Raw genomic sequence first — 22,290 nt, forward strand, 5'->3', positions numbered from 1 at the left:
GAGCCCTCACCATCCTTAGGAAGTCTCATTTTTCAGCAGCCTGGGCTTCTCCAAAGAAGACCAGACCTAAGCTGAGAACTTGGGCGTTTACACCACGGCTGCTCCCTCCTGGGAAACGGGTAGCAGAGCAAGAGCCCTTCCCCAGGTCATATGGCCTGACGACTGCACAGTAAGATTAAGTTTACCAAGACACATGTGATGCCATCAGGCTACACCACCAGATACAGATGCCTTTGAAGGGGAAATTAGAAATACCCAGCTTGCAGCAACAGTTTTGTACCATAACCGCCCCTTCTTCTCTTTCCCTTTCTGTATGTGTGTGGGAGTGTGTGCGATATAAATATCCGGTGGTGCTAAGGCTTTTTGGTTGCATTATATACTTACATTTATGTGTACAAACACAGAGAAACACACACAGAGATGCTTGCCAACGTACACACATAGTTGCAATACCCTACATATTCTGCCCTATACTCCAGTACTCTCTATGATACCTTTTTAGCTTTTGTCTAGCGGTACCCTTCACTGTGTGTTCCCTCAGGACTCATGCACATTCTGACTGCTGTACCTCCCCTTCTCGTGGTTATTAGACCAAATACCTCTCCATGGATCAAAACTATCTCTAAAATCCCAGAACAGCTATTGACTGTTCCACTCACCTGAGCAGTTAGTCAAGCCCCTCAAAGACTGGAACAACATTGTCTTTATTCCTCTTAATTTCTCTAAGCAAGGTGTTTTGTACACAGTAGATTCAAAAGAATTATTTGTTTATTAAATAAGTCAGTGACTAGTCAAAGCAATAGATGTGTAGTGGATAAAGAGTGAAGTAAGTTACTTTTTAATACCTATGCTGACCTCTCCTCCCCAGGCTCCTGCTCCTATACCCACACTTCCTTCCACAAGCAGCTCTAGTGGAACCACCCCAACTTTCCTCCCTGCCATGCCCTACACACATCTTTCCCACAGTGGACCAATGAATCTTATTACAGTCCAAACCTAACTTTGCCTTTTCTTTGTTTATTGACCCCATAGTTCCCCCAATGTCCTGGGGATGAAGTCAGAGCTTCTTAGCTTGGCCTCTGGCAACCTCTTTTGCTCTCTCTCTCATCATTTCTCTTCTCACATTTTGTGCTCCAGTCATACCAAATTTTCCAAATAGATTTGGAAGCTCCTTAAAGGCAAGGTTGCATGCTTGCCATATCTTCCCCTTAGTATCCAGATCCAGAGGGGGACAGGAAAGTAATTTCTCACATAAGACATCTTAAGCTGAATTTAACGCAATCATTACCTGTCTTTCCTCTTAGTTTCCATTTATTGGTTTCTAGCCCTTGGCTCGAGGAAAAAGCTAATGTTGATGGGCTGTCAAGGTTGTGTGTGTGTATATGTGGTTTTGCCTCATTTCACTTGCTCATTCTCTCTGGTTATAAAGAGACATCAGAAGCATGGAAGACACCCCCAAAATCTGCACTTACAAAATGAGTCAAAGAATGCCAAGCAGTTTGGGAAACACTTTCCCAGCTGGTGCTTCCTACTCCCTTCCGACCACCTACAGAGCTCCCAGTTGCACAGGGTCTAATTGTCTATAATCTAGTTTTAACTTCTTGTAATTACCCACAATTATGAAAGAGAGCCTGCTGAACACAATCCTTGTGGTTAAGACATGGATGTTGTATAATTACTTTCCAGCCTCTCGTGCTTGGCCTCGCCTGCTCTGCAAATGCACAGTGGAAGTGCCTCATCTGCTCCATCCAAACAGGTCTTTGTTTTTTTAAGTCCAAAATTCTGAAGCCGGTTGAAGAATGTTTTTATTGTGTTGGCCACTGGGAAATTATAGGAATATCTAATAGATCAAGATCAACTAAACCTAGAGAACTTCAGTGACTTCACATTCATTACCCTTAGGATAAAGCCCAAATGTTCAATGGAAGTGACCAACATCTGTCACAATATTCAAGAACCTTTAGCCCATCTCAAGTCCGTTCATAATCTACAAGGATGTAACTCTTGCCTAAATACTGTGCGTGTTTTTTTTGTTTTTGTTTTTGTTTTTATTTTGCTTCTTTATGCTCTCTGAACTTTTGTCTTTCTGTCTTTAAGTTCCTCACACTCACTTGCCTCCTCAGAGCTTTCCTAATGCTGTTTTTTCTTCCTCCTCATCCCACTTTTCATCTAGCTAATTCTTTGGGTACCATCTAGTTCTTTTATCATATGCTCTTAGAATGCACTAGTGATATTTTTCCTTATAACTTTTCAATTACCATGATCAAATAATTATCTGGATATACAAGGTATAATCAAGATATATAGTGAATATTTATCTGGAAATTTATTACAGTAAGAGACACATCGCAATTAATGCCCCTCAAAATAACCCTCGTTATTTGAACACACCCCACCATTCTTGCCTCTTTCTGAAGCAGTTCTGGAACCTCTTTTGTGCCTTTTTATGAAATGTAATAAAGAATTCGGTGAATGCTGCTTCTGGGTGTCATCCAATGGAAAGGCAGAATGATAAAAACATTAAGGTAAGGTGTCCTCACTCACCTTATTCACTAGATCTGGTACTGTGTGACTTCCGGCTCTTCCTCAAAGTTAAAATGGTCAGGAAAGGTAAATATTTTGAATTAATTCCAGGACATCTAGGCAATCATAAAAAACATTCATGAAAGGGGACTCCCAGAACTGCTCCAGAAAGTGGCAAAAATGATGGGATAGGTGTGTTCTAAGTGAGAGGGAGTACATTAAGGGCATGTAAAGGCAATGTGCATTTTACTATAATAAGTTTTTTTATTTAAACATTAGTCACATGTTTCTATTGTACCTCATGCCTGTGTGTGTGTGTGTGTATGTGTATCCTGTAACCTTCACAAATACAGGATTTGTGTCAATTTTGCTTGAATACTACATCCCCAGAATCCAGCACAGCACTTAACACTGAATAATTGTTTAATAAATGCTTGTTAGTAAAAGAATGAAAAAGAGCCATCTACACTCATTTAATTTATTTGATAAAGCATTATATTGCTCTCATTCAAGATGCAGTTATTTAGTCTTGTGAGCCAGTTAATTTCAGTTTATTCCCCAAACCACAGCATACTTCGATATCCTCTGCCACTTGTCTCATAAATGTGTATGTAATTCCCCAGAGGAAAGTAGAAGTGTGTGGACATTCCAACCCTAGTACTGGAAAACATGACAAAATGTGTATCTTTCTCACAATGATAGTAAAGCTTCTCTGCTGAACCCCAAAGGTGACACTTTTCTATTATAGTGTTTTGGTTGATGCACTTGCTTCTGCAAAATAAATAGATTATTTAGTGAAACATTATGTTGATGATTGGATAGCATAATTAATAGCAAATCAGATTAAATTTTCATGTCTCTGTACAAGCCAAAGAAAAATTATCCCCATTAACCTTATCAGTACAAACTGTCATACTAGATTAAAAGAGTTGAAGCTTCAATTTGTACCTTAACCCCCACTGTTTTGGCCAGCTGGCTTGCCAAAACCTCTGCAGCTGCTCAGGAAAGAGAAAGAAGACTGGGCAAGTCTGAGAGAAGAAGAGGCAAAATGGGTTTCAGGCCTGAAAAGGAAGGGTGCCAGCAATACCTGTCCCAACTTTGAAGATCTAGTCATATTCACATTTCTATGCAAGGCAGCCAGGGTAGGAAGTACAGTCACTGTCAGGACAGTGACACAGACCATATTGAGGTAAAAGGCTATAATTGTGTTTCTGAGAAGTGTGCACGGAAGTAGAACTCCAGAAAGAGGACCTAGAGCCAGAGTCTGGCACTTTAGGAAAAGGGGATTGCAACGAACTGGGCAGGTACAGTATCAGGAACTCGGCCAGGGATTAATCATTACATAAGCCAATAATAGAGACAACCTATGCGCAAGGCCTCCTGTCAAGATCTCTAAGATTTCTCACCTTTAACTCGTCTGTCCCTTCCTCTTTTCAAACTCTACAGGCTGCTCAAATTCACCTTCCATTTTCAGCCTCATCTGTAGTGCAGGATCACTGCTGTTACAAATATGGATGAAGACAGAGAATGTAGGGACAAGATGTCAGGTCTCAACACTCTTTTAGTTGGTCAATGTTGGGGTTTAATAACACTGATATCAAACTTTTTTCATCATAATAATGAAGTCATAGGAGGGTTTATGTGGCAAAACAATCAAAATTTATATATCCAAATGAAAATTATCCTTTTCACAGAAGTCCTCTAAGAATCCATATATTTATTTTATGATGCTTTAGAAAAATTCACTGGCATGTTTTTAAGATATTTTCTTTTGACCATTAGATATATTCTTTTGGATCTCTTCAACTGGGGTTAATTTTCATCTTTTAAAATTGGACTTACGTTATACAATTGGCCAAAAGTCTTACTGAATTTGCTCAATGAAGTAATGTAGGAGATTAAGTTGACTGGTACCATCCAAATGAGGTAGATTCTTCAGCTATTATTTTTACAATTACAAACTCTTAAATGTTGTCTAGGCCTTTGGAACAAACCAGACATAGCCAGAATCTGTGAGGGTGGGGGTAAAACAAAACATCTGGGCCCACATAGATTTTTCAAAAATTCTTTTACTGGTACATTTTAGGTATACAATACGTTTACATTTATCATTGAGTGCTTGTACCTGTACATGATGAATCTTGGTTCTTATTTTTTTCCCATTACCTGTGCACCCTTCACCTCCTCAACCCTTCCCTATTTACATAGATTTCATTTCCATTTTTTTTTTCTTTTCCCATAATTTTTCCTTTCCCTTCCTTCCATTTCCCTTCCCCTCCCACCACCCCTACCCCTTTGGCCCTTTTCCTATTTCAAAGTATCAATTATTCATTTTAATTATTTTAATCCTTATTTACACTTTCAGTTTCTCACACCAGAGAAACTATTCAGTATTTACACATGTGTGTCCTATTTATTTCACTTAAGAGTATGGCCTCAATATGCATCCATTTAGCTATAAATGACTCTAGTTTCTCCTTCTTTATGGCTTCAGTAGTACTCCATTTTATATATATAGCACATCTTCTTTATCCAGTATCGAGTTGATGGGGATTTGGGCTGTTTCCAAGCTTTAGCTATTACAAACTGTGCTACTATAAATATGGGTGAACATATATCTCTGTGGTATGATTCTTTTAATTCTTTTGGGAAGATTCCCAGTAGGAGAATAGCTGGATCAAATGGGATCTCTAGCCCTAGTTCTTTGAGGTATACCCATACTAGTTTCCACAGTGGTTGCACCAGTCTGCACTCCTACCAACAGTGGAGAAGGGTTCCTTTCTCTCCACACCCCCGCCAGCATTTGTTATTGGTTGATTTCTTGAGAGCAGCCATTCTTTCTGGGCTGAGGTGGAATCTCAGTGTTGGTTTCATCTGCATCTCTCGAATGACCAGTGATGTTGAACATTTTTTCATATATTTATTTGCTGGTTTTACTTCTTTGTCTGAGAAATGTCTGTTCATTTCAGATGTCCATTTTTGAATTGGGTCTTTGAATTTGGGGGGTCTGATGTTTTTCAATTCTTTGTATATTCTGGATAGTAGACCTTTTTCTGAGGTACAGCTGCTAAAATTTCTTCCAACATTGTAGGTTGTCTCTTAGCTCTGTTGATGGTTTCTCTTGCAGTGCAGAAGCTTTTGAATAAGATGAGATCCCAGTTGTTGATTCTTTCTGCTAGTTCCCCTGCTACTGATGTTTTGTTCATAAAGTTTTTCCTATGCCAATGTCTTCAAGAGTTCTACCTAACTTATTTTCCAGCAACTTTAGTGTTTCTGTCTTAATATTTAGATCTTTAATCCACTTCAATCTTAGTTTAGTGCATGGTGATATGTATGGGTGTAGTTTTAATCTTTGGCAGGTTGAAATCCAGTTTTTCCACCACCATTTATTAAATAGGCTATCTTTCCTCCAATGAAGGTGGTTGGCTCTTTTGTAAAAAATGAGGTGGCTGTGTATGTCTGAATTTGTTTCTGGTTCTTCTATTCCACTGATCCTCAGGCCTGTTTCTTTGCCAGTACCATGCTGATTTTATCACAGTAGCTTTGTAGTGCAGTTTCAAATTGGGTATTGTGTTACCCCAGCCATGTCTCTGTTGCCTAGAATTGCTTTTGCTTTCTAGGTTTCTTCTGCTTCCAAATGAATTTTTGGATTGTTTTCTCTAGTTCTGTGAAGTATATTGTTGGAATTTCAATTGGAATTGCACTAAATCTATACAGCAGTTTTGAAATTATGGCCATTTTCACTATATTGGTTCTTCTTACCCAGGAACAAGGAATGTCTTACCAATTTTTTATATCCTCCTCAATATACCTTTTCAGAGTGCTGTTGTTTTCAGTGTAGAGGTCTCTTGCTTCCTTTGTTAGGTTGATTCCTAGATATTTCATTTTTGGGGAGGCGCACGTAGATTTTAAGAGGACCTTGAATATTATGTACCAAGCACATGCAGGTGAGTAAAGTCTCTTCTATAATAGACCAAGTGGTCTACTATTGCAATGGCAATTATACAAGTCAAGGTAAGAAATAGGCGAAGGAATGTGGGAGTCCCAAGAGCAGATGGAAAAACAGCATTACAGTAAATGTTAGACAGGCCAAGAGAAGCTCAGCCGGTCCCAGAACCCGGAAGGAAGCTCCCCCACTGCCATCCCAAGCTCCTAGGGCAGAGAAGGTGAGCCGCACGGGTGTCAGAAGCACCCCCTCGCCATGGAAATGAGAAGACACGTAAACAAGTTTCAAAAACAGACTTCTGGATCACCTACAGCAACCCCAAAGGGAAATGAGATGGAACAATCTGGTACTCAACCGCATGGACTTTCTGAACTGGCAACAAAAGAGGATCTGGGAACAATGAAATCAGAAATAGTTACTCAGATAACAGCAAAGATTTTGCTCATGGTGCACGACATGATTAATAAATCTAGAGAGGACACAGATAAAAAAATAGAGGATCTGAGGAATATGATGGAATTCCAACATAGGAAATAAATGGAATCAATAAAACAGATACAAACAGATTTCCAAGAGATTAAAAACTCCATCGAAAGTCTGCACAGCAGAATGAACCAATGTGAGGACAAAATTTCACATATAGAAGATAAGATTGCAATTAGTGACCAGGAAAAGAAAAATTGCTTTAAAATTGTAAGGGAACACGAGAAATCAACCCAGCAGCTGCTAGACGATGCAAAGAAGAATAACATAAGACTGAGTGGAGTCAATGAAGAAAGAGGAGAGAGTGCAGATGACATAAAAAAACTGTTCACAGAAGTGATGGCAGAAAACTAACCAAGGAGGGGAAAAGAACTTGACATACAGATAAGTGAGGCATATAGGACTCCAGCTAGCCTTAATCAAAAAAAATCTACACATAGGCATATAATAGTTAGGATTCCAGAAATCCAACAGAAGAACAAAATTCTTCAAGCAGTGAGAGAAAAGAAACAAATCACATACAAAGGAAAGCCCATCAGAATCACAGCAGACTTCTCAACACAAACCATCAAGGCAAGAAGAGCTCGGAGTGATGTATTTCAAGCCCTAAAGGAAAACAGCCTCCAACCCAGATTGATGTGCCCTGCAAAACTGTCTTTCAAAATTGATGGAGAAATAAGATACTTTCATGACAAAGAGCACCTCAGGAACTTCATGAATACCAAACCAGCACTCCAAAAAATTTTAGACAATACCCTAGGAAAAGACAGTGAGGATCACAACCCCAGGAAACCCAGCAGAATGAATCCATTGGGGATGACAAATTAAACGCAAAGGGGGAGAATGCAACAAAAAGAAAAAGTCATGAAAAGGCTTTTAAAACTTTTGACTTCATCTCCCTAATGAGTGTTTAATTCAATCTTGTTATTGTACTGATTAGTATTTTTCTGATTATAGAGTTGCACACCATTCCTTGTGCTATACTGGCTATTTATCATCTTCTTATGTCTACATTTTAATTGGGTTGTGTATTAATGAGCTCTAAGAATTCTTTATATATTCTGGTCATAGGTTATATGCATTGTAAATATGGTCTGTTTAAGGACTACTTTTCATTTTAATGATGTCATTTAAAGTTCTAAATTTTGATGGAATCTCATTTATCAATTTTTTTCTTTTATACATCATGTTTTTTGTATCCTAGGTAGTTCTTGCCTACCCTGAATTCATAAATATTTTCCCTTATAATTTCTTCTTAAAGTTTTATACTTTTAGGCTTTATTTAGGTTCATAGATCCCTTCAAGTTATTTTCATGTATGGAAAAAAAGGGTTGAGGTTAATTTTTTATATATGGACACCAGGTGTTCTAGTGCCCTTTTCTGCAAACACTTTCTCTTCCTCGGCTCTTGAATTGAGTTTATATTCTATAAAATGCTAATGTTAAATAATCTTTCAAAACTCAGTGGACCATATATGTGTGGTTCTATTTCTAGATTCTCTGTTTTATTCCAATGATCTATATGTCTTTCCTTACACCAACACTGCCTTGATTACTGTAGCTTTAGAAGAAGTCTTAAAATTAGGTACTAAACGTCTTCCAACACTGTTTTTGTTTTTAACTTTTCTAGGTCCTTTGTACTCCTACATAACTTTTAAATTTCAATATCCAATTCTTCATTTATAGCAAGTATACACAGATCAGAATTTTTATATATACCTTGTGTTTTCTTTTTCTTTTTTTTTTCTTTTTTTCTTTTTTTTTTTTTGGTATCGGGGATTGAACTTGGGACCTTGCCCTTGTGAGGCAGGCGCTGGAACCACTGAGCTAAATCCCTGGCTACCTTGTGTTTTCTAATCCTGCTAAATTCAAGTACAAGTTCTAGGGGCTCCTAGAGATTTCTTAGTATTTTCTCTGTAGATGATCATTTCATCTACATATAAAGATTTTGCTTCTGCCATGCCAATCCTATCCTAGTTGTATCATTTTAGTGCCAGACTATTTTGGTGGGGACTAGGTTTCAAAGTTTAATGGACAGATGAAGAGTAAGCATATATGCCCTTGTTCCCCACCTTAAGGAGAAAGCATTGTATCTTCTCCATTCATATAAGGCATTCTCACTGGAAGTATGGAGTACATGTCTTTAATCTGTTGAGAAGGTTCTGTTCTACTTCTAGGCTCCTGATAGCTTTTACCATGAACAGCTGTAGAATTTAGTCCAATACTTTTTCTCCAACTAGTGACAGGATCATATGGCTTTTTCCTTTCCTCTGTTTAAATGATGACTTTTGGGGGGTGAATCTTCCAATGCTGAACCAACACTGCCATGCCTATAACAAAACCACTTTCTACATCCTGCCAGATCTGACTTCCAATAGTTTGTTTTGTTAAACAAATTTCTCTCTATGTTCATACTTTTTTCTTCTATTATCTTTATCCAGTTTTAGGATTAGCACAATGTTGAGTTCCTAAAATGAGGGAAGAAGTGTTCCTTCTTTTTTCTGCTTTAATTGTTTGATATAATTTATCAGTTAAAATGTATATGAGCCTGCTGTTGTCATATAGGTAGGTTTTTAAGCTAGGAATATACTTTCTTTAATAGGTGCTATTCAAATTTTATATTTCCTCCAGAGTTAGTTTCATTAATTTGTCTTCCAAGGTACTTCTTAGAAGTTGTCAAATTTATTTCAAAACAGATTTTTGTAATATGTTTTCTATATCCTTTTAAATTTTGTAAAATCTGTGGTAATGTCTCCTAGATCTTGATATTGTAATTTTAAAAATGTATAACTGATATTGTGTAACAGGAAGAAAAGGTCTAAAAGAGCAGGGGAATTGGGAGGGGTAGGGGAAGGGAAAAAAGGGAAAGGAAAAAGTATAAGAAGGGGAAAAAAATGGAAACAAGGTCTTTGCAAATAGGGAAGGGTGGAGGGTGTGAAGGGAGGGCAAGGGAAGGGGGAAAAATAAGAACCAAGAGACTCATGTAACGGTTCACGATCCCAATGATGAGTGTAACTCTATTTTATACCGAAAATATACCAATAAATTTAATGGGGGGGAAAAAAAAAGAAAGGCCTATAAGGAAGAAACTCAGACCCCTGCTCTAGGGAGGCTGGAAGACCAGTTAGGGAACCAAATCAGAATCAGAATATGAATATAAATTCTTATTCTAAAATAAGGTGATAGGAAATGAAGTAGGGCTACAATGTGAGGCAATAAGATCCCAAGTTGAACCCAGCCTGGGCAACTTATCAACTGAACGAGACTCTGTCTCACAATTAAAGGCATAGAATGGTAAATCAGAGTAAACTTGAATTTCTATTATTTCTCCGTGTCTGATTAAGATTGTTCCAAGGGCCTAGGGCAGAGCTGAACCCTAAGGGTTTGTTAGTGGCCCCTCAGTTTTCTTTTTTGTTCCGAAGCTAGTGTCTATTTTACTAGCCTGACAAATTGCCTTTGAGAGGTGTACAGCATCACAGTTGTTAGCAAAATAGCACAACTCTATTATCTTCATCAGTAGTTGGATTCTGCACCCATTTGGAGATCTCTAGTATGCCGAAGTTTGCCTCTGATGATTTCAGCACTTTTATTTCTTGATCATACTAGAAAAGCCATTTTCTACACTGGTTACTATTTTCCTCAAGAATACCTTTTGTTTTGCTTCCCTTGAAAGTTCAGAACAAATGTCAAATCTTCCTTGTTTTCATCTATCACTCAAAATGCATTGACATCTTCGTAGAAACTTTGTTTGTGTTTAGGGTTTCCTCCAGAACAAATCAGCTTCTTAATCAAAATTAGATTCTTCAGCCATCATTCTTACTGTCGCAAGACATAAAGACAATTAATGAAGCTAATCTCTGACCTTTTCAATAGTTCTGTTGGCCCTCTAGATGACTGGATGACCATTTTATGCACCATCATGGACATCTTCACTGATCTTCTGTGACAGTCTCAGTTCTCTCTCTTGATATCATTTATTCCCTCATAAGTATCTCTTAATATATAATGCATCTCACTTGCAAATGTATTTCACACAGTATTTGATATTGGCTCCTTTGCTTTAAACAATAGTTAATCATTTGCTTGGCACGGTGGCACATCCCTGTAATCCCAACACTCTGGGAAGCTGAGACAGTAAGATCCTAAATTTGAGCCCAGCCTGGGCAACTTAGCAACTGAATGAGACCCTGTCTCAGAATTTTAAAAAATATTTTAAAAAGACTAGAGATGTAGTTAGGTGCAAAGGCCATGGGTTCAATCCCCAGTACCACACACACACACACAAAAATCCACTCATTTTTTCAGTGACATGAAAATAACATGCATTTCAGCACCAATGCTAACTAGTGCCAGACTAATTGGCTGACTTTGAAAGTTTTGTTCCTGAAATTTACAACATGCTGCCAGTTTGGCCTTGCTCACAGTTCCAAGAATTGAGTAACAGTTTCCCTTTGGGCAGTGTAGATATAATCTCAAAGATAATTAATTTAGAAATTAAGACACTTATGCTGTTTTTTTCTTTTTCATGTGTTTTGTAATTATAATTGTAGCCACAGCTATCTGAATGTCACTGCCACATGGTATTGAAGCATAGATAAGTAGAGTTTGGGAAGGCATCTCAACCTAAGTTCTATGTACCTGTTACAGCACCTACCCTATCTCTTGAGCAATTAAAGTATTTAGTAGAGGTTAATGTAACAGGCTCAGGAATAGGAACTGGATTTGAAACCTAATGAAACAATTTAATACCTTAATCAAATGAATCACTTTCAGTAAGCTCCAGTTTCCTTATCTACACAATAGAAATAATATCCACCTGCAAAGTTCACAAGGATTAAGTGAAATAATATATGCAAATATGCAAACAATTAACATGTTACGTGGCATAATGTTGAACTCTCTACTATTAATTTATGGGACGAGCTGCCAGATTTAGTGAAAAATCACAATTTCATTCAATGCCATAATAGGACACCTCTATGAATATCGAATCTTCTTATTCAGAAATTCCCTTCACAATGTAATGACCAAAACAGTATTCTATTCCAGGCATATGCCAAGAAGAGGAGGGTCTTCTCTTAGGCTTGTGTGATATATTTCTTTGGGGGGGGGCATGATCCTGCACTGGTTCTTTTTTTTACCTTCTCCACTAAAAAAGGAAGTAGCTCTCTCTTTCCTTCAGTTGCCACTGCTGCTAGTCAAGCTTTCATTAATCCTCTATGACTCCATGGATCTGGGCTGACTTTTTCAACTGAATTTGTCCCTCAATACATTGATTAGTCAAGTTATTATTGTTTGCTATGGTTACTTCCAAACATAAATATAAACAATGAATTCTATTTTCGGTGGATGGCTTAATGGCATCCATATTCATAAATACATAAGTATAGTCAGTGTTTCACATCGAAATGAAACCTGTAATTTTGTTGGTGGTATTAGTTTACCAAACGTGTCATTTTTTTTTGTAATGGTGAAATGATTAACTTCCAAAGCATACCCTACAAATAAGATGGTTTCATATCATGAACTTGTAAAGTTCAAGTTAAAAGGTTTATTTTATCTGTATTCACCCTAACTACAATGATGCATTACTTATTTAAAGGTCTCCTTCCTAGAAACCATAATTGTCTAGTATTCACAGAGGTAAAAACTAAGAATTAAACCTCAAAAGCTAGGGCAGTCAAAACTGATGATGCAAAATTTGTGCACCAAATCTCATGCAGAGTACTTATAGGAAAACCCCTAAGACTCTTAATCCTACTTTATACACAATTGTAACTCAGCTTGGTTTCTGAGCCCATGGTAGAATAGAAAATGGCAAAGGACTACTGTGGGCATAAACAGTGTTTTCAACAAGCAGAGACTTTAGAAAGAAGACAGGATACTTTAAAAATTGACAGTCTGCAGCCATTTGGTGGGTGATTAAACAGTCTGACACTTGTCAAGATAGCTCTTAAGGATACCTCTACATTTAGTGCAATACAATAATTAAATTAGTGTCCATAAAGATGGTCCAGAATCAACCCAAAAGGGCAACTTATGTCAAGTATACTTGGCATGAAAAGACAGAGACCTATCCGTTTGAAGCAATTGGCTACTGCAAGAGACATTTCATTGGACATTTCTTTTATATGGAACATAGACTTGCAAACCACTCCTTCCTGGGCAATACCAAACAGATCAGGTGTTACAGTAGCTGCCAACCAAGTCATGTCACACTCGATTCTGCCAGCCTGGTGTCAATGAACATATAAGAGTTTGTGATGAGCACATTATTTATATGTATATAAAACAGAAGTCAATAAAATGTTTGTGAAACGTTTTCTCTCCCCTCAGATGTGATGCACAAGTGAGTATCACAAGTCTGGGCTGTGTATGAGTTATTTCCAACTTTGAGTTAATTAGGTAGCTGTTTTGCCATGTGCGTGTGTGTGTGTGTGTGTGTGTGTGTGTGTCTTGTAAGGGTATTATCAAGGGATGGGCATCGATGCTCCAGAGAGTTTTTAAAGGGTTTTCTTTAGATAAAAAGGATGTTTGGAGCAGGTCATTTTGCCATAGAACCTTCCAGAAGAAATATGTTCTAACAAGAAAGGAAAATATTGGCAAAGAAGTTATTTTTCCATGTATCTAATGAAGTCAGGGAATTTCTTCTCACCTTGTTACTAATAATAAACATAACTTGAGAAGTCGCAAAATAATGACCTCCCAAGGAGTTGCTAATACGCTTACTTTTAACAACTCCCCCTGAGCCCATCTCCCAGTGAAGTTCTTTGTAGTTAAGATACCTTCTTTAAGTATGTTAGGTATGACCAATTAAAACTATTTACTCAGCAATGAGTGCAGCACTAACTCTTTAATCCCAATAATTAGTGTGCACAAGAAGTAAGGAATATGATGAAATGAGCAGGCTATTGGCTAGATGGAAAGGAGCTACTTACAAACTTAGCTACGAGGTACATGGGTAGCTTGGAAGTAACTGCACTGTGTGTGTATCTGTACAGTAAGATTTGTGTGGATAATATGTAAGAGGACATTTATGTGAAAGATGGTTTTATATGAGTGCACATATATATATCTGCATACATGAAATACGTCTCTGTGGGATTGGGACCCTTTAGTGACATATGGAGTCCACTCAAGATAGTTTCTAAAGATACCCTATATCTCAGCCTCACCTTCAGTAATTAATGTTCATAATGTGGCCTAGGATTATCCGGGAAAAGGAAAATTGTATCGAGTTTACTTGGTGTAAGAAGACAGAAAGCTATATATGTGGAACAATTATAGTGAAAAGGATTTGGCCACTGGAAGAGATTCTTCTCTTATTTTGTACACAGATTTGTATAGAGCACCTCCCTCCTTCCCAGCCAATGACACACAGATGAGATATTATCTTATCTGTCAACCAAAGCATATCACAGTAGGTTCTGCCAGTTTGGATACAGGTTTGTGGGTCATCATTTTGTGTCTGTGGCCTGTGTGTTTGTGTATGTGTGATCATTCAAATTGGGATGTGTTTATACATGTTGAAATGGCAAGCATGAAGGGATGTACATTTTCAAATGAATTCAGAGTAAGCCAAACACATATCTCCTCAGCTTCTTGTCTTGACTGCCATTCTTCCTGATTTCCTGGTCCAGTGCCCTGTTTTGCCTTCAACAAGGATCCCATGGGTCAAATTTGGCTCTGTTGGACAGATTATCTGACCCTGCCCAACTGTCCAGCTTAGCCACCCATTGCCCAATCCCGTAGTTCCACCTTCATTCTCTTGCCAGAGCTGCCACCTGTTCTTTGGTTAATTCTGGCCAGAGCAACTACTTGCATAAAACTGACCTAATGACCCTGCTTTCAGCTAAGTTAAGCAATAGTGCTGGCAGAACCAGGGGGTAGGAACAAAGTGACAAGGTTGGACTGTAAAACTTTACATGGTGTGAACCAGACTTTCTTAGAGAGGGTAGGAAGCAAGATGCATGAAGGATTGCTTGAAGTGGGGAGTGCTGGTTTGGGGCAAGAAGCATATCTGAAGCTTCCAGAGGCCTTGGTCTCAAGGGAAAACCAAGTGAGGAAGGAAATGAGAGCAAAGTTCGAGGGATTCATAAGTGAGGAGAAGAAAGAGTAAACAGAAAATATGGAGTGTCCCGGAGTCTTATTCCAAAGTGAGCTAGGAAGTCTTAATCCCTAAGAACATGCTGGACAATCATTTATTGGAGGCCTGCTACATGTCAAGCATTTGCCAGCCACTGGGCATATCTCAGCAAGCTGGCTATCACCTTCCTTCCAGATGCTCACTGTGTATTCAAAGACACCCGAGAAGCAAGTTCTTCCTTATGACTGTGTATGAGAAGTGCCACAATAAATATGAGAGAAGACTTCCCAGAAAAATGGAGTTAGGCAGGTGAATAGCGGAAGAGAGGAATGAAGATTTAAAGGCCACCTATTTGGCTTCAGGACAAATTCCAAATTCCTTGGCTTGGAATAGAAGGCCTTTCATGAGTTAGCAGCAGCTTCTCAGGTCTCAGTTGTCACCACGATGGCCCACTGTAAATTCAGCCACAGTGGATTACTTGCAACAGTTTGAACATGCATATTCCCTTTGACTTCCAAGCCATTGCAGATGGTGACCACTTCGTGTGGAATGTCCTCCCCAAGCTCCACCCATGAAACCTCACTTATTTATCTTGATTCAGCTCAGATAACATCTCCTCTTGGAAGTCATCCCTTAAGCTGACCACTCCTCTCCAGGGTGCTTTGCATGCCTGAATTAATTTTCTAGGGCTACCGTAATCAAGTACCACAAAGCGAGGGGCTTAAACAATAAAAATTTATTTTCTCATAATTCTAAATACTGGAAGTCTGACACCAGCAGGGTTGGTTCTGTTGAGAAAGTATCTATCCCAGGTCTTGTTCCTGGCCTCTGGTAGCTTGTGGAGTAAATGTATCACTCTGATTTCCACTTTCATGTCTATATAGAAGTCTCCCTTTATGCATATCTCTCCCTGTGTTCAAATTTTCCCTTTAATGAGGACACTAGTCATGTTGAATTAGGGCTCACTCTAATGATCTCATTTTAATTTGATTACCTTTGTAAACACTATGTCTCCAAAGAAGGTTTTATTTTGAGGTACTGGGCATTAAGATTCCAACATATCCTTCTTTGGGAGACACAATTCAATTTATAGCAGTGCCTCTTCTCTGGTGCTTCCATAGGACCCTGTAGTTATTGTAGTATTAATCAACCTAATTATAATTGTCTTTAATTGTCTGTCTTTCTCCTCAGCCTGTGAACTCCAGGCAGGCAGGGATTATGATTTATGCATTATTGTATCCCTAGTACTTGGAAAGAAACCAAGAACATAGTAGGCATTCAGTACATATTTGTCACAGGTTAAGTGCTACTTCTTTGATCAGAGGCCAATTTTTTCACTGGACCTTCAACCTTCCTGCACTTGCAGGAATCCTATCCCTATAGTCTCCTGCATCTCCAATTTCCTCCTCTCTGATAGAAATCAAACATTTTTTATTGTTTTGCATTGTAAGTCTAACACCTTCCTTGAGCTTCCTTTTACTGCTCTAACCACATATTTAGTATACGAGAAAGACTTCTCCAAAGAAATATCTCTACGTGGCATCTTCTCTTCTTGACCTCCTTTTCATCTGTTTAACTCCAATATGGCTTTTGCACACATTATTCTACCAAAAGAGCCTCTACTGAGGTTGTCAGTATCCTCCAGGTTATCAGATACAATGGATTTTCTCGGTTCTCAGTTTACTCTTACCCTTGACAATCTTCCTTATAGTTTACAAGGTTCTCCTTATTAAAACATTCTATTATCTGTACTTGCATACTTTTCCCCCCTACCTCTCTATCTTATTTTCTGGTCATTTGTAATGTACACAATCTCTAAGCTATGGAATTCCCAATGCTTCATTCTGGCCTCTCTTCTCCCTCTAAAATGTTTCTCTATATGTTTTCACCCACTTTCATGCATTTAAATGCCACCTGCATACTGATTGGATTCTAAATTTATATTTCTGGACAAGTTATCTCTTCTGAGTTTCAGATCAGTATATTTAACTACCTACTTGACATCCACTTCCATATCAGAATATTATGTATAAAATTGCTACCATCCTTCCTTCTTTCCAAGTACATACTCAATTCATAAATCAGTAATCAGAAAGTTATTGATGTTTCACTCTATAATCCATCACCAAACTCCATCATTACCATTTTTAGATGCATCAAGTTTAAATCATTTCTCTCCATTTCTGCCACTACTCTCCTAGTCCACACAACCATCACCTCTCACCAGTAACATTATAAGCACACTAATTGTTTTTCCAACATCTATTAGCCTTTCGCTCCCACAAAGCAGCCAGAGTATTCTTAAAACATAAAATGGATCATACTACCTTACTAAAAACCATTCAAGAATCCCAATTACATTAACAAGGATGTCTCATGCACAGTCTGGTTCCTGTCTACCATCCCACCTTCATCGATGATGCTTTCTCTTTTGATCACTATATTCTTACTGCACTGGCCTTTTCTCTGTTCCCTAAACACTCTAAGATTTTTATCATTACAGACTTGTTGCTAGCTATTCTCTCTATCAAAATAGTCCCCCATCCCATCCCATTTTATAATCTATCTTTGCCTAACTTACTCCTATTAATATTTCAGGTATCTGTATCTCTTATATTTCCAACACAATCCATATCAAGTGTCCATGTTATATGTCACCCTAGCATCCTATGCTTTTTCTTTGCAATGCTTATCACAGTATTAAATTATTGAGGGATAGTCAGGACATAGGTAGTACACAAAACCAAGGGAGTAATAACAGTTAGGTACCAACAAATGACATGTAACCATTCAGCTATTGATGAAAAATATTATCCACTGTGTCCTATATGTCAAGCTTTCTTCCATTTTCAGAAGATAGAGTGGTAAACCACTGTGATAATGTGATAATTCCTTAAACCTAGTCCACAGTGAATTCCTGAGAGTATAAGAGAGCATCATCTGGCCCTTGATATTGGACGGGAGAAAACAGGCAAGGCTTCCTGGAGAAGATGATGGTGGATCTAAGTATTAAAAAGTGAAGGGGCATTAACTAGGTGTTGTGTAAATGAGATCAGGGTTTTTCAGGCAAAGGGCATGAATCAGGCTTCACAGGTTTGGTGTGGTGAATGATGAACTGGGGCCTGATGGGAGATGAAATTGGAGAAGGAGGCAGAAGCAGGGTCATAGAAAGCCTTGGACTCCATGATGAGGAGCCTGGACTTTCTTCCCACGAAGATGGGTGTCAAATGTCCACTGTGGGCAGGGCAGAATAGACAGGGTAACTTGAAGGCACAACTGGAAATGACTTTCTGCCTCTGTCCTCGAAATGTTTACAATCTCATAGGAAAATAAGACCTATGTATAAAAAGAGCAGAGCTAAACCAAGACCATTCTGAACATTTCTACTCCAGTAAAAGTTTTGTTAGGCCTTTACGTTAGGTTGCTTCCCATTATTATATAACGCTTTTTAAAAAATTCTTTTATTGGTGCATTTTAGGTATACAATACGTTTACATTTATCATTGGGTGCTTGTACCTGTACATGATATATCTTAGTTCTTATTTTTTCCCCATTACCTGCACATCCTTCACCCCCTCCACCCTTCCCTATTTACACAGATTTTATTTCTGTTTTTTTTCTCTTTTCACATAATTTTTCCTTTAACTTCTTCCCTTTGCCCTTCCCCTCCCACCACCTCTACACCTTTGGACCTTTTCCTATTTCAAATTGTCAATTATTCATTTTAATCATTTTCATCCTTATTTACACTTTCAGTTTCTCACACCAGAGAAACTATTCAGTATTTACACATGTGTGTCCTATTTATTTCACTTAAGAGTATGGCCTCAATATGCATCCATTTAGCTATAAATGACTCTAGTTTCTCCTTCTTTATGGCTTGAGAAGTACTCCATTTTATATTTAAAAAATCACATCTTCTTTATCCAGTTTCCAGTTGATGGGCACTTGGGCTGTTTCCAAGCTTTAGCTATTACAAACTGTGCTACCATAAACATGGGTGCACATATATCTCTGTGGTATGATTCTTTTAATTCTTTGGGGAAGATTCCCAGTAGGAGAATAGCTGGGTCAAATGGGACTTGTAGCCCTAGTTCTTTGAGGTATCTCCATACTGAGTTCCACAGTGGTTGCACCAGTCTACACTCCCACCAACAATGGAGAAGGGTTCCTTTCTCCCCACACTCCCACCAGCATTTGTTATTGGTTGATTTCTTGATAGCAGCCATTCTTTGTGGGGTGAGGTGGAATCTCAGTGTTGTTTTCATCTGCATCTCTCGAATGACCAGTGATGTTGAACATTATGTAATGCTTTTAAACCAAAAGTAAATTAGAATATTGGGATTTTACTTGCAGAGTTTCTTTTTATAGGTAGTTCCTTCCAGATCTACATATTTTATAAACAGTGCGAAAACATAAATTCTGAGCAACCAAGGCCATCAGACTATAATATCTTCATGGTTGGAAACTGTCCACATTGTTTATTATTCTATTCCTAGCACCTAGAACAATGCACGGATAATATTAGGCTCTCGATAAATATTTTTGATTGAATAAATAAAGACATACATTTTCTCCCTTTTCAGAGAGGAATCATTTTGTTTCCCCCCTCCTTTTTTTGGAGTGTATCTTTAATATGTCAATTGATTATATTAGGTAGCTGGAAACAAATATGAAAATAAGAAATAGAAACATGTGAGACAACAAGACAAACTCAGGGACACAGAAGAAGGATCTGGGTTGGAAACACAGAAAAAGAAATAAAAACACAGTGGAAAGCTGTAAATGCTAGAGAAAACTCAATCTTAAAAAAACTACCAGAGGTAACCCACATGTCTAATAAATTACTGTAAGTGCATAATGTACATTTCTCAAAAACACTCTACTAGTGCCTTTCCATATATTCTGTTCCATTCTGTCTTTATATTTGTAATTCTAGGCTTAGTGAGATGCAGTATTATCATTAACCATTTGGCAGAGTCAGTCTTCCAGCCAGAACTCCAACCTAAGTATGGAAGGAAGCAGATAATCTCTTCACTTAGGGATCACCTCCATTTTCATGGGGACATCATAGTTATCACTTCTCCTCCAACCCCAGCATTTTCCAGTCTGACTTGTTTATTTATTTTCCTACTTGTTTCACTGATTAAAGTTTTCAATTGCCCCTTTCAATGTATGTGTTTGTGACCTTATTCAATAGCAATTGTTTCTTTATACATTATAGTGCACGTTTTGTGCTGCCTTGCTTTCTATTTTCTTTTTAAAATTAGTTCAGTGTCTCCTTGACAGAACTAAAAAACAAAGACTGCTTGTTTTTGAATTTTTGATTAACATTTATTACTTGTACATATGAATGGAATTCAGTGTGATATTTCAAGATGGAAACAACACAGCTAAAATGTACCTGCAAATTCTTATCTCCAAAGTTGAGCTCTTGGAAGGAATGTGGGCAGCAATGATATATTGTCTATCCCAGAATGGTTTTCCTCCCATTGACTAGGTACTATTTCTCCCCTCTCACACTGTAAATAAGCTCAAGGAAAACTAGATCACTCCAAGGAGACTGAGACCAATTCTTCCCTGAAAGCATGGAATTTGAGGATTAGCTTATACTTTTGGTTATGCAAATTATATTCTATTGTGTACTGTTCTAATCCAAGCAGAACTTCCTTGAGGATAAGAAGAGTACTTTGACTTCTTGATTACAAGATCAAATCCCCAGCTTTCTCAGAGCCTCCTTGACATCTCTATTTTTGAGGCTATAGATAAGAGGATTGCACATGGGAGTGACAACAGTATACAGCAAAGAGAAAGTTTTGTTGACAGCTGCTACCTGACCAGCCAAGGGCACAGCATAGACCAGGATTAAAGTTCCATAAAACAGAGTCACTACTACTAGATGAGAAGAGCATGTGGAGAATGTCTTTTGCCTACCAGTCTCAGAAGGTATATGCAAGACCACTGAAATAATCCTCCAGTAGGAGCATAGAGTTAGTCCAAAGGGAGCTAGTGTTACCAGAGCTGTAAGACTCAGGCAGACTAGGCTGACCAGATACGGATCTGAGCAGGAGAGCTTCTGCAGAGGTTTCAAGTCACAGAAAAAGTGATCAATCTCATTGTCACCACAGAAGGTCAAACTGGATACCATGGCAGCCTGGAATGCAGCTGCCACTATGAAGCCACTAAGCCATGATACAATTACTAGCCCTCCACACAGGGCTCTATGCATTAGTGTTGGATAATGCAATGGCCGGCAGACAGCCAGGTAGCGGTCATATGACATCACAGCCAGTAGATAACATTCAGTGCTGCCCAGGGCCCCAAAGAAGTAGAGTTGGATAATGCAACCCACCATGGAGATCACTCTGTTTTCCCTCAACAAGTCCACTAGCATCCTGGGCACAATGTTGGATGTATAACAGACCTCCAGGCATGAGAGGTTCGCCAAGAAGAAATACATTGGAGTCTGGAGTCGCTGTTGTGTGATCACCAGTGCCACAAGGAGAAGATTTCCAGAAATGGTGGCAACGTAAATGGTGCCAAACACCAGGAAGAGCAAGGGACTCAGTTCCTTGAGGTCTCCGAAACCCAGTATGATAAATTCAGTTACCATCATAGTGCTGTTTCGTGACTCTGTAGAAAGCAAAAGTTTCAGAGGAAGTCTTGGCTTCTCCATAGCAATATATCGGGTAAATCTAGCACTTAGATCTCTCACAATCCAATTCTATCACTCGTTACAGCTCTGCAGTGTTTAGGGCACATTCTGAGGATTGGTCCTCATCACAGCCAGTTATATTTGCCTTCAGAAAACTGTTTCTAGAAATCAGCAGAACCTGTCACCTGCTCAGGGTATGAAATAAGGAGGAGGATACTAACTAAGGGAACAATCCAGGGTACCATCACACTGCCAGCAAGTTGAGACCTCCAAACTCACATTGAGAGGGCACATGTAGAGCCCATGTTTGGAATCCTTTATGCCAATTTGGACAGCAGAAATTTCCAAGGAAACTCTTTACCAAACATTGATAATTCTGAGAAATGGCAGGACAGGTAGCAAGCCATATTTATGACCTTCTTGCTCAGAGCATTGACATCGGGTCTGAAATGATGTGGAGAATTATTCCATCGATGTCCCTGGACTGCCTGTCCTTGTTGGGAGCTCCATCCCTGAAGTGGCAGGACAGCAGTCCCTGGAAAGAGTAGATTCTGGAAAAACAGGTGCATTTCCTAAAGGAGAATAAAGATTTCTGAT

General features: G+C 38.5%; 1 protein-coding gene across 1 annotated transcript; it reads right to left on the bottom strand.

The window, feature by feature from the left end:
* Positions 1-20,748: 20,748 nt before the first annotated feature.
* Positions 20,749-21,714, bottom strand: LOC101700352 (olfactory receptor 11A1). The gene has a single exon (XM_004860109.1). It carries the CDS (start codon positions 21,712-21,714, stop codon positions 20,749-20,751), a length of 966 nt encoding a protein of 321 aa, XP_004860166.1.
* Positions 21,715-22,290: the final 576 nt, after the last annotated feature.

The sequence above is a fragment of the Heterocephalus glaber genome, unplaced genomic scaffold, assembly GCF_053883595.1.
Source record: "Heterocephalus glaber isolate CG9 unplaced genomic scaffold, H.glaber_assembly_v1.0 deba00001729, whole genome shotgun sequence".
In the NCBI taxonomy this organism is placed as follows: domain Eukaryota; kingdom Metazoa; phylum Chordata; class Mammalia; order Rodentia; family Bathyergidae; genus Heterocephalus; species Heterocephalus glaber.

Coding starts and splice junctions, on each gene's coding strand:
- LOC101700352 (XM_004860109.1), bottom strand. CDS start 21,714: ATGGAGAAGCCAAGACTTCCTCTGAAACTTTTGCTTTCTACAGAGTCA.